At 27.7% G+C, this 16,615-nt stretch overlaps 1 protein-coding gene and 1 pseudogene across 6 annotated transcripts; one reads left to right on the plus strand and one right to left on the minus strand.

Moving 5' to 3' along the window:
* Positions 1-532: 532 nt before the first annotated feature.
* On the minus strand, positions 533-16,297 carry LOC145183809 (uncharacterized). Of its 5 annotated transcripts, none has more exons than XM_090083539.1 (3): positions 16,165-16,290; positions 2,421-2,717; positions 2,177-2,289 (listed from the first exon to the last, which is right to left on the minus strand). In XM_090083539.1, exons 2-3 carry the CDS (start codon positions 2,670-2,672, stop codon positions 2,284-2,286), a joined length of 258 nt encoding a protein of 85 aa, XP_089939665.1. In that variant the 5' UTR covers positions 2,673-2,717; positions 16,165-16,290; the 3' UTR covers positions 2,177-2,283. The 5 variants fall into 5 exon arrangements, 2 of the variants coding, with proteins under 2 accessions (XP_089939664.1, XP_089939665.1); XR_016451324.1 differs by lacking the exons at positions 2,177-2,289; positions 2,421-2,717 and adding exons at positions 4,180-5,399; positions 11,098-11,263 and having other exon boundaries at positions 16,165-16,288; XR_016451325.1 differs by lacking the exons at positions 2,177-2,289; positions 2,421-2,717 and adding exons at positions 4,180-5,399; positions 11,098-11,232 and having other exon boundaries at positions 16,165-16,283.
* LOC145199382 (uncharacterized) lies at positions 3,152-16,260 on the plus strand (annotated as a pseudogene). The gene is made up of 10 exons (XR_016451318.1): positions 3,152-3,288; positions 6,745-8,080; positions 8,241-8,440; positions 11,637-11,844; positions 11,992-12,351; positions 12,498-12,654; positions 12,958-13,097; positions 14,722-15,098; positions 15,745-15,798; positions 15,946-16,260. The product of XR_016451318.1 is annotated as an uncharacterized LOC145199382 (transcript).
* Positions 16,298-16,615: the final 318 nt, after the last annotated feature.

Genomic DNA, 16,615 nt, shown 5'->3' on the forward strand with positions numbered 1-16,615 from the left:
TATTTTTTTTTAGCTTGTAAAAATATGCTTGCGCATTACATTGCTGTTACTTTTCTATAATTTTTTGAAAATACGATCTTGTTAAAAGTATTTTGAAATATTTTTTCTTTATAAGGAAGTTGTGATTATTATAAATAAACTGTGTTTATTATATCGAACAAATTGAAAAATGAAAGTGAAAGCGATTTATACAGATTTTTTACAAGATTCTTAATATATATATTAGGACGGGTCAAATTTTTTTTTTAAGAAGCAGGATATTGTGGGGGGTTCATATATATATATGTATAGGATGTATACCAATTTTTAGGTCTGTGCTAGCCTCGTAGGGGTCGCTTACAAAATCTGATTTTTAAGCATTTTAAAGAAAAAGGGGGCATAAAAAACCTTTATATATAACTATTTTATAGTTGTTTTATTTTATTTTATATAATTGTAATGGTTTAGATATACTACAAAAATGTTCTACTAAAATACTGTTTAGGTATTTCATTAGAATAGGGGATTCAAGATGTTTAAAAAGGATATAAGCTTTAAAATGCTTTCTGTTCATATATATTACCTTTTCTAAGCAAAAAAAAACTTTTAGAAATATAAAAAAAATAGAATGAAAAATTTTTATAGGCTACAAAAAAATGTATATTTTTATAAATGTCTTATTTCCATTGCAGCTTCCAACAGGTTTATTACAATTTGTGACGTTTTTCGTAGCCATATTTATTTTCTGAAGCCTTTGTGACTACTCCAACTATTCTTTCCATATTCTGACTATGACAAGGATACTTTGGGATACTTAATGGAGTGTCATTGGCTTTCAAAATATCTTCATTTGAATAGTCATTCAGTAAAGGTGGTGAATGAACTTCCTCGATGGCTCCAAGATTTAATTGTTGTAGGAAGTTTGAAATGTCTATTGAATTCGCTAGTAAACCTGGATTTAAGTATCCTTTGAATGGCTGAAGTTCTAACTTGTTTTCTTTCATCACTTATCATTGCCAATAAAATGTTCTCTGGGTTAGCGAAATATGACTTTTACTTCAAAATTTGCTCCATTACCTCCTTATATTTTACATCAATAATTGCATTTTTAACTAGCTGAGCAATATACCAAAAATTTTGAGCACCATTGATTGCCAAATAATTTGATTTGATTTGGAACCATCCTGGTGCATAGCATTGCATAATTATTGTAACCAAGTCAATAAGTTCTTTTAATGGCTTTTCTGTAAAAATGTATAAGCGTAGAATACAATTTGCTCTCGTGAGCCACTGAGCATGATGAATGTTTCCGGGAGAATTTTTAAAGATTTCATTTGAAACATCTCCTGATTGAATAGATAAACAGATACTGTAAAGATATTTTTTATCTGAACTTAATTCACTAAAGATATTATCTAGAATTAAATGAAAAGAACCATTGATTTTTTTGAAAGGAACTACTTCTAAATTAGTTAAGTCTTCTGTTATTTTTTTACCAATTTCTCCTTTAAATGATCCAGGGCCAGAAGTTTTTCCATCAATCAACTCAAATACATGTTTAAAGGGAAGTTCATTCAAATGTAGTTGACAAACGAGCCACTGCATTGGTCTATCGAGTTCTGTTTCAATTATTTTTATCACTCCTCCTATTAGCAATGCAGCGAGAAGTTCCATTATCAGGTGTTAGATGATCTATATAGCTGCTGCTTGGTTCTCTTAAAATTGTAATATGTTCTTCTTCAATTATCCCTGCAGTTGTTGTTGTATTGTCTTTTCTTCCATCAAAACCAATACATTGTAATTTCAAATTTTCGCATTTTCTCACATTTACATTTTTTTGTCCAACACGAAGTCTTTCTCTTTCTATTTTTTTCCTATCAAGCATATTTGATTCATTTAGTATACCCATGTCTTTTAGAGCAGCATTGACAATAGCAGCAGTTGCTCTGCAACTGACACGATAACAATCTGCTATGATTGCTAGTTCATTGTAATGAAACCTATTTTGATTACATTTTTTAAAGACATTAGATTCGTATAGCTTGTCATATTCATTATTAGATTCATCTAATATGATATTATCCTCAGATTCATAAAAATTGTCATCAGTAATTTGTCTATCAGTGTCTTTCTCAACATCTGTATGTGTATTTAAATGTTTTTTTTTTCTTTTTTCAGTTTTCTTTAAAGTAGATGTGTAGGTACGATCAAGTAATCCAACTTGATTTGTGCGTTTCTTTTGCCCAACAAACGCATCCCATTCTTTTATTGGGACTTTAAAAGTACATCTGCATTTCTTTCTTTCTACTCCTAAATCATAACAGTTGCATGAACATGTCAAACATGTTGTCAAAAGCTTTCAATTTGTCATAAAAATTAGCGTTTCTTCTAAGTCTTGAAGTTTTATTTAAATTGGATGCTTTTTCCATTAATCTACATACTTTTGAGAATACTCCCTCTGTTTCGATTGTTGGAAAACTGAATTTATGCCAAATATTTTCAATTTCAGTGGTAACTAATCTGTGACATTCATGAGCAGAAATTGATCCTTTGCATTTAGCATCTTCATTTCTACGAACATAATAGCAATATTTCACAACTTCTCTTTTTGTAGGAATCATTGCAGTCGGAAATTTAGAACCTTGTCCAAATGTTAAGTTGTCAGTTTTACTGCGAGTATGAAATGTTGCCATAATACAATGTGTTGCTCATTATTAGTTATATTTTATTTTCAATTACTAAAAATAAAAAGTAGGGAAATATATATACAAACAATAAATATACTATGTATAGAGACTAAAATGCAACAAATAGAAAAAACCAAAAATTTACATAGTAGCATAGCAAAAGTTCTTATGCTGACATGATATCATATTTTGAAAGGTGATGAAGTTAAAAATTTTGAAATTGAAAATTTTTTTTGCTTAAAGTTTTTATGTAAAAAGAATGTATACCCAAAAAAAAAAAAAAAATTTGGGGGCAAAAATTAGGGAGTGTAAAATAAAATAAAATTAGTCTACATAGTTTTTTATACTAATTAAAAAACTCCACATAAAGCTGCTTGTAAAAATTTAAAAAAAAGTATGGTTTTAACCCGCCCTAATATATATATTTATGTATTTATAATTGTATTTATTACTATAATAAAATTTATTATAATTTTTTTTTTTCTAGTGAAAATGGCATAATAAACTACAAACATGTTTACAAAAGTTAGAAAATCAAACTTTAAATATTTTGCAATGTTTTTTACATTGGGAGAATTAGCTTCTTGTGTAACAAGCCTCTGCAATCCTTGTGATAATGGTGGTATATACTGTTTTAGTTAGATTCTTTATATTTTTGAAAATATTTTCATTTTGTTTTTAAAAAATTTCATAGAAATCTAAAGAGTTTTGATTTGTTAATTTATTTTAAAAAGCAAGATCGTTTGAGAATTTATTTTGGTTTTAAAAACCTATTTCTAAGTTTTAAACGAGGTTTTAAAAGTTGATAATTGTTTTGTCCAAATTTGTTTATAAAAGTAAAAAAACTTAAGTTTCTTTTTGTTTATCCGAAAGATGGGGCTGTATTTATAGTTGGTCATTTCATTTTGAATATTATTACTAATAATTGAATATCACTGCAAATAACTTTTTAATCAAAAGTAAAAACAATAGGTAGAAAAATGATTTAAAAATAGGTTTATATATATACAACTTTCATAAAATACTTTAGCTATTATTGTGGCATTTGATTTTGTGCTAGGCCACATAAATGATGCAAGTTATCCCTGCTTCCTAAATCCAGGGTATTTGTTCAAATATACTCCTCAATATTTTGTTATATTTTAGTTTCTGCGGTAAATTAGTATTGGTGTTTTTTACTATCAAAATATTGTAATCAACTTTTTCTCTACTAAATGTTACAACTTCATTTTGTCTTTCTCTAATATTTTCTAATAAAAAGTTTCTTCTGTTTCCTTATGAAGTACAAATACATTGGATTTGTGTGGCAGCACAAGCATATAAAGATATCTGTTACCATCAGGTTTAACACTTACTTTATCTTATGACTACTGGGAAAGATTAGTATGTGGAGATTCTAAAGCTCTCTGAGTGATATCTGTAAGGTATACAGTGCTTTCAATAAAAATAGCCGCATTAAGATTTTCTTGCTTAAAGCTTATTTTAAGTATTACAAAATAGAAACTAAAGAAGATATTGAACTATTTTTTTTTTTTAAATGCAAGAAATATTTTTGTTAAACAAATCTTGCATCTTGGATGACACACTAAAACATACAAATTGCATATAAAAATGTTATCAAACATAGTAACAAAAATTATAAGTAAAATACTGCAATACATTTAAATTGGTGCAGCAAAAATTAATATCTAAACTAGTATTTAAAATATCCACCATGTGCTTTTTTGCAAGCTGATTTAACAAGATTGTTGCAAATTTTGGTTAGAACTCTTTTCTAAATAACATCTAACCCTAACCCTAACATCGAGTTCTTGCTTTAGACTATTTATGGATCTTATTTGAACCTTGACCATTTCTTTGCCCATCCAAGCCCAAATGGGTTCAATTGGATTTAAATCTGGTGATCAAGCTGGCCTGGGCAATAAATCTACTTCGTTTTCTTTCATCTATGGTTTAACTATATGGGCAGACGTCAATATTTTGTTGAAGCTGTCACCATTCATTTTGATCAATCAGCATGTCTATTGATGGAACCATGCAGTTTTCTAGTGTCTCAATATAGGTTTCTTGGTTGATTTAGCCTGTACAAATGTTACCCACATCTACTCCATTAAAGTTAAAGCAGCCCTAAATACCAACACTTCCACAGTCACCTTGCAAACTCGGTATAACAAACCAATTACTATACTATTCAGATTTAAAGTTTTTGACAAGAATTTGCTTTCTCTATTCATGACTTCAAAATTAATTTTATCACTGAAAATTACTTGATTCCAATTTTTCAAAAACTACCCAGTTCTCTCCTTACATCACCTTAATTTTGTGAGCCAATCTCTGGCCATCAGCATGGGTTTTCTAACAGTTGCATAAATACCAATATTTTTCTTGTATAAAATCTAACTGTATTTGAATAAAGAAGCTTTAATGATTTTTATTGAATATGTTGATTAATTCATGATAACTAAGCCTTGGATTTGCTCTTACTTGATGAAATTAAAGACTGTTTTTGAGCTCAGCAGTTTCTTTTTAACCTTCCAAATCCTGCATGAAATTGGATGCCATTATCATTTTAAATGTTTTAAGGGTATTTCTGAAGCAATTCTCTGAAACTTCTAATCTACTTGTTATTTCTATGTTACTGATCTTGAGCTATCCTTCATACCTATTATTTGTTACTTTGCTGTTTTGTTTATTGCTTTTCGACCCATTTTCTGTGTTACTTAGCTTTTAGATCTAAACAAAATATTTAAAAAGGTTTTAAATGTAGTCATCATAAGCAATTTTATGCAACCCTCTATAGCAAATTGTCAAACTTATAGATTAATTAACAACATAATTACAAATAACAAAATGGGTTGAGAAGAAAGTAGAACAGAGATCAAATAAGAAGTTTGTGCGCCTATTTTTTTTTTTACAAAATTTTAACCTAAATAATTTACTGCATCTGTTTTCTTCTTTGAAGCACTATAGATTAATTATTATGCTTGTACCCCATAGCTTTTCTTCTGTACTTTACATTTTGGTTAAAAAAAGTTTTTTAGTTTATATTTGTGAATAAGTAGTTTTTTTAATAAATTATTCAACATTAAAAATTAATTATACAGTTAAATTTGTGTGAAAAAATGTAATCAGATAAATTTTGTATTTATTAATTAATGTATAGTTAACTATTAACACCCTACATCTTTTATGAACAAAGACAATGTTAAGGAAAATAAAAACAGATCCCTCATTAAGTGCACCAAAAAATCCAAATAGATATTGAAATGGAATTGGATTGTTAGCCTGTACTAAAAAAAGTTAAACTCTAGCATAAAAACATGTTACTAGAGCAGTTTTAATCTAGGGTTCTATTGCTGGTCTGGGGTTGGTAATTTCAAGTTTATTTATGAAATTATGATGAAGATTTTATTGTAAGAAATTATTGTTATTATTATTATATATCTATTAATATATACATAATTTATGATACTTAATTCATAATAGATAAAATTGCTTTTTATTCAACGATTTCTCATAAAATGACACAATTTTAAAATTAGTCCATTTTTAGTTGCAAAAATATTGAGCCTCTAGTGAATGCATGCTAACAGTATGATTACTTTTGAAGGATTCTGTATTAGATTGAATCTAAAACTGAAATTAAGACTTAAAGTTTCATAATCATTTATTAGCTGTTGGATTATAGTCTGCTTTTAAAAAATAAAACAAATAAGAAAGAGAGTTAGCACGGTTAGTAATATCTTAACTGTGTTGATGATGCTCTTTTCTTCACCTATCACAGCAAGAATGTCTTTAACAGATTTAAAGTTTATTTCTCTCTTTCATTTTGATTATCAAAAAGAAAAAAATTCCTGAAACAAAAAAGTTTATTTTATTACTTTCTTTTGAAAAGATTTAATTTTAGATAAGTTTTGTAATTTATATATGTTTTTTAATTTACATATTTTTTGTAAAATGTATATGTTAAAAAATGTAAGGAAGAGTATGGTTAGTTGTAATCTTAGAGTAATTATCTATGTTATATTTTGCTTCCACAGAATATTTTTTGCTGATTATCTTTTACATTGTATTTAAGTTAAATGGGGTGAGTGGACACCGTGGAGCTCATGCAGTCAGAACAATTTGTGTGTGACTGGTTTTAAACAGCGGAGCAGTACATATAAGGATGTATTTGCTTGTAAATCTTGTTATACTAGATACGAAAATGTTTCTTGTGGTTTTAAAAATAATAATTGTGAGCAATACTGTAATTCTCAAGATGGAAGCTGTACATGTACTAATCCTGGATACCAATTAAATCTAGATAATAAAACTTGTTCTCCAAAGACTTGCGCTCCTATAGTTCTAAGACCTTGCCAAGAAACAACCTCAGATGGTTTTGGAAGTTTATGTCAACAAGCAATCTCTATTTGTGATGAAGGTTTGTCTTTGGGTGAAAAATGTCAGCTTTCTTGTAGCAATCCCAAACAATACTCTTTAAAAAAATTTATTGGTTTGCCTTTTGGAGAAAACTATGATGATGCAAAAGATTTTGTATCATGCATTTACCAGTCTGGAGTTATGAAATGGGACAATGAAGATTTAAATGATTACTTTTGTCGAAGATCAAATGACCCCCCCCAAAAATCTTACACTTTCATCTAATATCCTATTAGAACATGCTCCTATTGGTACTGTAATAGGAATTTTCTATGCAACAGACAAACTAAATCAATCACTCTCATATTCAATACAGCCAAAAGTTGATCAGTTTGACATAGATAATAACATGCTTAAAAGTATGATGGTTTTTCGTCTTCCTAATGCAAATGATAGTATCTATTTGGTAAATATTCGTGTTACTGATAATCTTGGAATGTTTTTAGAAAAAATTTTTGCAATAAAAGTTAAGAACATTAATGATCCCCCTACTGATATAAAAATAACTCAAATTACATTTAACAATCTCACTCCAATAAATACTGTAATTGGAGTTCTTTCTGCTATTGACCCTGATGCTCTTAATCCTACTTATACATCAGAAGACTACAGCTGGTCATTAGTTGGTGATCAGACATATTTTTTTCTCAATGGAAGCAGTGTAGTTCTGAAAAAGAAACTTGATGTCATTACAGACTCTGTTAAAGTAATCCGTGTAAGATGTGGAGATAAAGATCCAGATGAAAAGTTTCTAGAGAAAGATATCAATATATATCACTCAAATATAAACGACCATCCTGTAAATATTACACTTACTCTTAGAACTCTCTTTGAAAACCAATCTGTAAATGAGGTCATTGGAAAACTTTCTGCTATTGACCTTGAAGGTCAGCCAATTAACTTTCTTATTTCAAATGATAACCAAACATTTGGTACATCTGGAATAAATTGCAGTTTTATGGGAAAAAGTCTGCTATGTGAAACAGATATCAGTAAGTTAATTTTTTCAAGTTGGTTTTTGTGAATCCAAAGTAATTTGTAGGTAATTCATTTAGCTATAATATTGTCTATTATTTATGATCATTGATAAAAAATTTAATTTAAAAATTATTATTTTAACTGGTATTTATATTTATTTATTCAATTTTATAGTTCTTTTAAAACCTCTTGACTATGAGACAAAATCTGAGTATTTGGTTCTTATCCAAGCAACAGATGTTCATGGGGAATCAAAATCTGCTCAATTTCAAGTAACTGTGGAAAATGTAAATGAAGCGCCATTTGGTATTAGAGCTATTGATGCTTACATTTCTGAAAACAGTTCTCCAGGAGCAAAGAGTGCATGCATTGAGGCAAGTTTTTTGCCATTTTCTGTGTAGCTTTTGTTGTGGTTTACAGTTTTTCTTTTTACTTCATTTGATGTATTATCATTAATATAACACACACTCTTATACATAATGTCAACATTCAAGTCATATAATTGTATATATATTTATACATAATAGCACTCTTATATGGGTATGAGATTTTATAAAAACAACAATAATAATAATAATAATAATAATAATAATAATAATAATAATAATAATAATAATAATAATAATAATAATAATAATAATCATAATAATAATAATAATAATAATAATAATAATAATAATAATAATAATAATAATAATAATAATAATAATAATAATAATAATAATAATAATAACAATAATAATAACAATAATAATAATAATAATAATAATAATAATAATAATAATAATAATAATAATAATAATAATAATAATAATAATAATAATAATATATATATATATATATATATATATATATATATATATATATATATATATATATATATATATATATATATATATTGGGTGTTTTAAAACTGTCTTTCTTCTAGAAGCTAAGAGCAAAACAATATATAGATTATTTTAAGTCAAATGTTTATGCCAATAAGCCTCCAACCATCTGTACATTGAAAGAGGAAATTCAGCACTGCATCAACAAAATCCAGCCACATTTATGCAAAATGTTCTAGGAAAATTTAAACAAAAGAATACATGTGCCAGCAAAGCCTTGGAGGCTATTTGTCTGATGTGCTATTCCATACATAACCATATCATATGAACTTCATGATTCAATAAAAAAAAAACTTCAATTTAAAGAAAAAGAAATGTGTTTTCTGTTCAATTCAAATCATGTGTAAATTTTGGAGCACCCTGTATTAAATCTATTGTTTGTTTAAATTAAAATCTGCTACAGCAGATTTTTGTTTTTTTCCATATTTTTGGTGTACATTCTTTTATAGTTCACCGTTTTTTTCAAATTTGTGATGAACAGCTTCAACATATTGTTCTGAGTTGTTACTTAAGCTAATGTTATTGTGTTCTACAAAGGGGCAAATTCGACATTAAAACATGTATTTTCCATGAAAACTTTTAAGAAGTTTTGACCCCAATCTAAAGATATTGATTGTATTAAGATTATTAATACCTCTTTCATCAATTATAACTTTGATAACTTCTTGACATAAGTAAAAATCTTTTAAATCAAATATAAACTGAAAAGAAAAAAACATTTGCTTGGATACATAGCAGCTAAGAGGTTTGTCTAATAGTACTTTTGTTTATCTGAAACTCATAATTGATATTTTTATTATGAACCTATTCTACCTAAAGTATATTATACATAATATGAATATACTATATAATATCAAGTATGCTGTATAATATAGAATTTATATTTAACATGAATTAATATTTAAAGTAGCCTCTTTTTGCATTTATGCATAATTGGATGCAACAAGGCATGGATTCAATCAATCTCATGCAATTATCCTTTGGCAATTCTGCCCAAATCTCTGAAGACTGTTGTTTAAGATTTTCTATTAAAGTTATCTTATATTTGGCAAGTTTTCTGTCCAAATCCAGCTCCATACATGCTCAATAGGATTGAAATCAAGCAGCCAAGCACACCAAGGAATAACTTTGTAGCCTTTCTTATTGAATATTCCAGCCTCCACCTCATTGTAACCTTAATATAACATAGTTAGATGAATACTTCTCCTGCTTCTATTTTTTAGCATACACTTTTCCTTTGCTATTTAGTACCTCAAAACTAGCATCATCACTAAAAATTATTAAAGATCATTTTTCAACAGACCAGTTGATTCTTTCTTGGCCCATTTCTATTGTTTTAGGTGGTCTTTTGCAGTCAAAAGTGGTTTTTAAATGGCGATCCTTTGGTGAGTAACACCTTTCTCACTGTTTTCTTGCCAATTATAACATTCTTTAAAGAAGAATTGAACTTTTTGGTTAAATTACAAATGCTTATCCTAAGATTTGATAAAGTCTGGTGAAAAATGACATTTTTGTTTCTTTCAGCTAACTTTAAAGACCTATCAAATCTTTGACTTTTCATTTTGTCATTTAATGCTCCCACAGATACTTTTCTTACCCATTCGATCTAAATTTTACTAGATCAGATTTGGCATTGATTATTTTCAAAAACTATTTAATATTTCATGAAAGTATTTTTGGTAGGATAATATATAATTAATAAATAACAAATATTATCATTTTCAGAGGAAATGCAAGTCAGATAAATGAAATAAATCAAAAATAACACATTTAATTTAAACTTAATGGCCATATATTCCCAGGTAAAAAAAATAGTTACAAATTAATAATTGCCAATAGATGTATTATCATTAATATAATAAAGGGAAGCGTTGCACAGGAACTCTTACTCTAGCTTAAAAAAAAAGATTTTAAAACAATCTTTTGCTTCAACAATTTTATCATCAAAATACATAAATTGTTTTTTGCGACTATATACATATACATATACATATACATACATACATATATATACATATATACATATATATATATATATATATATATATATATATATATATATATAGAGAGAGAGAGAGAGAGAGAGAGAGAGAGAGAGAGAGAGAGAGAAAGAGAGAAGCAAAAAAGAATTTATTTTAAAGTACCTTTGATATACCCTAACCAGTCAGAAAGATATACAGTTTCTCTTTTCTTTAGGATGAGCTAGTCTCTTCTGGAGTTGGAACATTAATACCTTTAGTACCTGATACCTCAGGCAAACTGCACAAGTAACTTGAAATCTGTCGCCATGTTAAAAAATGATATTTTTATCTAAAAACCACTCCCATGCTAAGCATCTTTCAATACAAACCAACAAAATAGTTCAATACAATATACAACTGAAATGATATAAAATTAGTTTTCTTGACATTAAGTAAAACAGATAAAGTGCACCAAAAAGAAAATGATAACTATTGTTCAGATTAAATCTATTTCAAACTATATCCAAAGATTCTAAGTGGAATATTTGATTGCCACGTAAAATCTTCAGATCAAAATTTTCAGTGCTATTTTAAATTTCTGATCCCTACTAAAAGATACTCCTAAAAAAGATACTACTAAAAGTATAATAAACTACATAAACTCAATGCAACAATCCTGTCCACATGTTATTTTTCTTTTTCTTTTTCTTTTTAATTTATAGGTGTTTGATCCTGATTTTAAGTCAAAAGTTACATGTGGTTTTGATGTTGAAAACAAAAATTTTGAGATTAAAGACATGTGTTTGTATGTAAAAAATGGAGCATCAATTGATTATGAAGAACAAAAGAACTTTACTATGAAAATTTTATGCACTGATAATGGTCAACCTCAATTATCAACTTCAAGCAACATTACTATTGAAGTTAAAGGTAACTTTTTATGTAAATTTTTTCTAATTCATGTTAAATGAATTTCATCTTTGTTAATTTTTAAATAATTTATTTTGATGTTCAAAATCTCAGATTGAACTTTTTTTTTCATACTTGGCTTTAATTTCATAATTTATTTTAATTTAGATTTAAATGAAGCTCCGACCAGATTATGCTTAAACAACACTCTCATAACTCCAGATATGCATAGTGCTAATTCTTTATTAAGCCAGATATTAATTGAAGATCCTGATATAAATGAAAGCAAAGGAATCTGTCTTTCCAAAGAGTTAACTAATAAACTCTTTATTGACATGTATAATTGTTCTATCAGCTATGATAGGAGTCTAGGCTATAATTTGTTTATTGGGATTGACTTGACTGTTCGAAATAATGAGAGTTTCAAAACAGTTAACACAAATGGATTCATTAAACTTGATATCAAGTGTTGGGATAAGTTAGTTCCGTCAAATGTCATTGAAGCTTCAGATACCTTTGTCATTCAAGGTACTTTTTCTTTTTTTTTTTTTTCTTGTATGTGATCATGGCGAATCATTTGGCATTGGTGTTTTTGCTTAAAAACTAAAAAATGTTTTTAGTGTATAAACTATTGTGTTGCTTCCCCGTGTTTTAATGTTTTGAATTTATTCCAGGAGCGCCTTGTCCAGAACCACTTGTGCAATATGGTTCTGGCTGCGAATGTCTTAAAGGTCTCACTGGAATAAACTGTGACCGCAATAAGTCTTTATGCATCAATGATCAATGTTCTTCAACAACATCATGTTCTACTTTTATAAAGTCAAAAACAAGGTAGACAAATATAATTAATTCTGCTTATAATTTCATGCAAACTTCTTAAATGCTCATAAAGTGTAAACATGTAAATACGTAATATATATTTTATGTTTATATTCTGTGTAAAAATATAAGCAAGTAGCAAAGAATATATTTTAATGTTTTATAGGGAGACTTTACATATAAATTATATTTTACACTGACCTTTGCTTTCAACTAGTATTAATGTTAAATAATAATAAATTAGGTTTGGATTTCTAGATTTATATTCAAATTCAATGAATTTAATACTTTTTCAAGCTTTATTTTTTATTTCAGATGTGTTAGTGGAGAGTATGTGCTTCCTGTGTTGCTTAATACTGATTTTAAGACATTCTATTCTGGAGATTTTCGTTATAAAATAGAGCTCTTTGTCAAAGAAACCTTAGAAGGAAACTCAACCTCCTATCCTATTTCTTGTAGGTATTTCTATTGTTTCTTTATAACTAAATGTTTAGTGAATTCTTATACTGACAGTATCCCTTACCAAGAGAGGTTTAGAATTGATATTGTTCCAGTGTCAATTTTATAAATCATTATTAATAAAAAATATTTATTGAGAAAAAGGTTATTCATTTTCAATATTGATATGGATATTGAAAATGTTTGAATTGCAAATTTTACAAAACCAACATTTCTCATAATCTTATCTGCACAGGGCTTAGAAAAATACTATCTGGACCTAGCACAGGAAGGGGGTAGATCTGTCCACAGCTGATCTCTTGTACAAGTAATTTTAATTTAGAATACTCATCGTTTTGAGGTCTTAAAACACAGAATTATCAAAAGTAATGTTCAGCACCTATCACCACTTTTAATGCTTTAAAAAATTTCTTCAAAAAATGTTTTTAGAGATCAAACAAAAACCCCATAGTTATACCCATTAAATCACATAATTATGCATAATTATCCCCATCATTGAAACACTTATTTAAACAACTCATTTTAATAAGTTTGAAATGCTTAATTTTCAGAGCACTAAACAAAAAAAGAATGTTTAAAAAAAATGTTGTTTTAGCTAGAACAAAGTGAAGATGATCGGCTGCATTAAATATGCTATCATACATAGAGTTTGCCTCCCCAAAATTGTTCACTTACCTCCACCAAAATGTTTTACTTCTACTGATTTTAAATAATTCTTGTATTGAATTTTGCAATTTTAAATTGATAGTCATGAAGTTGTTTAGTGTATGAAACTCCAAAATGTGAGGAACTCTGTCTACATGTGTGAAGAAAGCTCTGTGTGTATGAAACTCTGTCTTAATGCATGTCTAATCTGTATCACCATAGATTAGAGGTGTCTCATTCCACATTCAAATTTGTCACAAACAATAAAACATTAAAACTTTTTTTTTTGATGCAAATAAATGCAACAAAAAAAGGTCAAAGGCCTTTAAAAACAAACTTAACAAAACCAAATGCACCCAGAGATTTTGACTCAACTTAAAATTGAGACATTTAAGCATAAACACTGTATTAAAAAATATACAGTGCATGTAAACATATATACTGTGCATGTAAACTACTGTGCTAGAGATGACATAAAATAATAAGTGTTAAGAATACAAACTAATACATTTTAGCCAATATAGATGGAAGAAGAGAGTACCAGTATCTTATTTATAAGAAGATTGTTCGTCATCATGAGCATGATGATGTATAAAACAGGTTTTAGTTCTTCTAATTCACAGTTTATGCAGTGAAAAATGTTGTAAAGCTTAATATCCAAAATATGATTTTTGCTTTGTGTAATAAAAATAGGCAGGATTTTCTTAAATCCTTAGAACATGTTGTGTAAAAGCTGATGGTACCCTTGATCACTAAAGTTAGAAATTTATGAGACAAAAATAAAATGTGTTTGTTAACTGAAATAGTTTTAATGAAAATTAAAACTTTTAAGATTTTGAGCGAAAAACTTTTTGTTTCCAAAAAATATCTACTTTTTAAAGTGACAAATGGATCTTTATCACAAATGTATCTTTATGTCTTAAGTCTACTTTTATCCAGGCTACAAATCTTAAAAATTTATGGTTTATTTTTCAGCCAGAAAACGCCGCAATTCCATTGTGTTTTTTGTTGAAGCAGCATCAGAACAGCCAATAGGTTCAAATTATATGTATGTCAAATTTATCCTTATGGATCTCGACTATAATTTAGTAAGCAGTATGCCTCTATGTAAAACGTTAAACAGTAATGAACAGCTTCATTGCATAAATGATGCTGACTGTGAAATCATGAAAAGGTATGGCTTTCCTTGTACACCCACAGCAATTGCTGGGAAATCCGTTAGCAGCATTGAAGACAAGAAATCAAGCAACTATTCATGGATTATTGGACTGATTGTTGCCATTATTGTATTAGCTATCTTGGTTGTTGCATTTTTTGTTTACAGAAGAAGAAAACAGAATTCCTCTGACAAGGTTTAAAGTTACTTTATGTTCCTTTTTTTTACATGGAACTTATGTTGTTGTGCATGTAACTGTCAGACTTTGAACTTTATCCAGAAAAGACTTAAGTAACACCAGTCTGAAGTTTAGTAACCAAGGTAATCTGCAAAAATCTGTTCTAGTAATTTTATTTAGGCTTTTCAGAAAGGAGGAGACGTTTAGAGTTTTATTGTTTTGGAGCACATTTTTATTATTAAATTAGATTAACCTCCAAAACCTGACAGGTATTTCTTACTTGAAGTAGAAAACAACATTGAAAATGATTGTTCACATTGTAGGGTAATTTTCTAAAAGTTTGTTTATCATTTGACAGTTTATAACACTGCAGTCAGACTTTAAAAGGAAGTTATTATAAGTGTAATAAGATATTTATAAGTGTAATCAGATATTTATAAGTGTTGTCAGATTTTCGTTTCTATTAATAATTTAAAGAACTATTTATTTTGTCATTCAATGAAATACTACAAATAGTAGAGGGTAATTAATTCAATATTTAAAAAATGAAATTTTTTATCACATTTACAAGCAGCAGGCAATTGAGTATATTGATTGAGAATATTTTTTAAATTTTTTATGCTCATACTCGTCATTTTTATTAATATTTTTTTTTTTTTTAAAGAACTTGATTCATATGGTTTTTAATAACTTTAGTGATGGTTCATGTGAAACCAGGGTAAGTTGGCAATTTGTTTTAATAGTTATATCTGAGATTTAATGCTTCTATTTGTGGATTGTTACTAAAATTTTTGTTAATTCATTATCTACGTTTTTTAAATCTTCATTCCGTAAATGTTTGTAAAGTTTTACTTCTTCTTAAAAGGTGATATTTGATAAAAAAATGTCTCAAGAAATTCACAAGAAAAAAAATACTGCAAACAATTGTCAGCCCATTGAATACGAGAATAGCAACATCGAAAAGATCAAAGATAATTTTTATTCGTCTGATCAAAAGATAGATCATATATACGAAACTATCCATAGATGTGGGGGTAAAGAAAATGTTGTTTATTCTAATGTAAATAAAGTTTTCTACACTTACATTAATACAGTAGACAAGTCCATTGGAAATGAGTTCGTTTCAAAAAATGAAGACTATGACAAATTAAGTCACAAAAATCCTACAAATTTTTCATAACTTCAGTAAGCAATACTCGCTGGTTTTTTTGTTTTTTTTTTAATTAATTTATTTTTGTTTTTTTTCCCATTGGTTTATTTAGTTTCTTTTAACCAGTTACAAGATCAGATACGGCTTTCTTTATACTTTGAATTTTATAAGCCGAAATTAACATAAATTAACATAAATTAAAATTACGATTGCAATATTAACGATTACAAATTTGTTTCAAAGATATCCTTTTTTAATTTTAAAGATAAAACTTTTTTTTTGTTTATATATGTACAGTGCCGGTTTTAGCACTACCAGCGCCCTGGGCGAGATTTCTACGGCGCCCCTAGCTCAATTGAACCCCATACAAAAAAAGGCTAAATTT

This window comes from Hydra viridissima, unplaced genomic scaffold (genome assembly GCF_058129835.1).
Source record: "Hydra viridissima isolate aposymbiotic clone 2 unplaced genomic scaffold, HvirCarnegie_v1 scaffold_3, whole genome shotgun sequence".
NCBI classification, from domain to species: domain Eukaryota; kingdom Metazoa; phylum Cnidaria; class Hydrozoa; order Anthoathecata; family Hydridae; genus Hydra; species Hydra viridissima.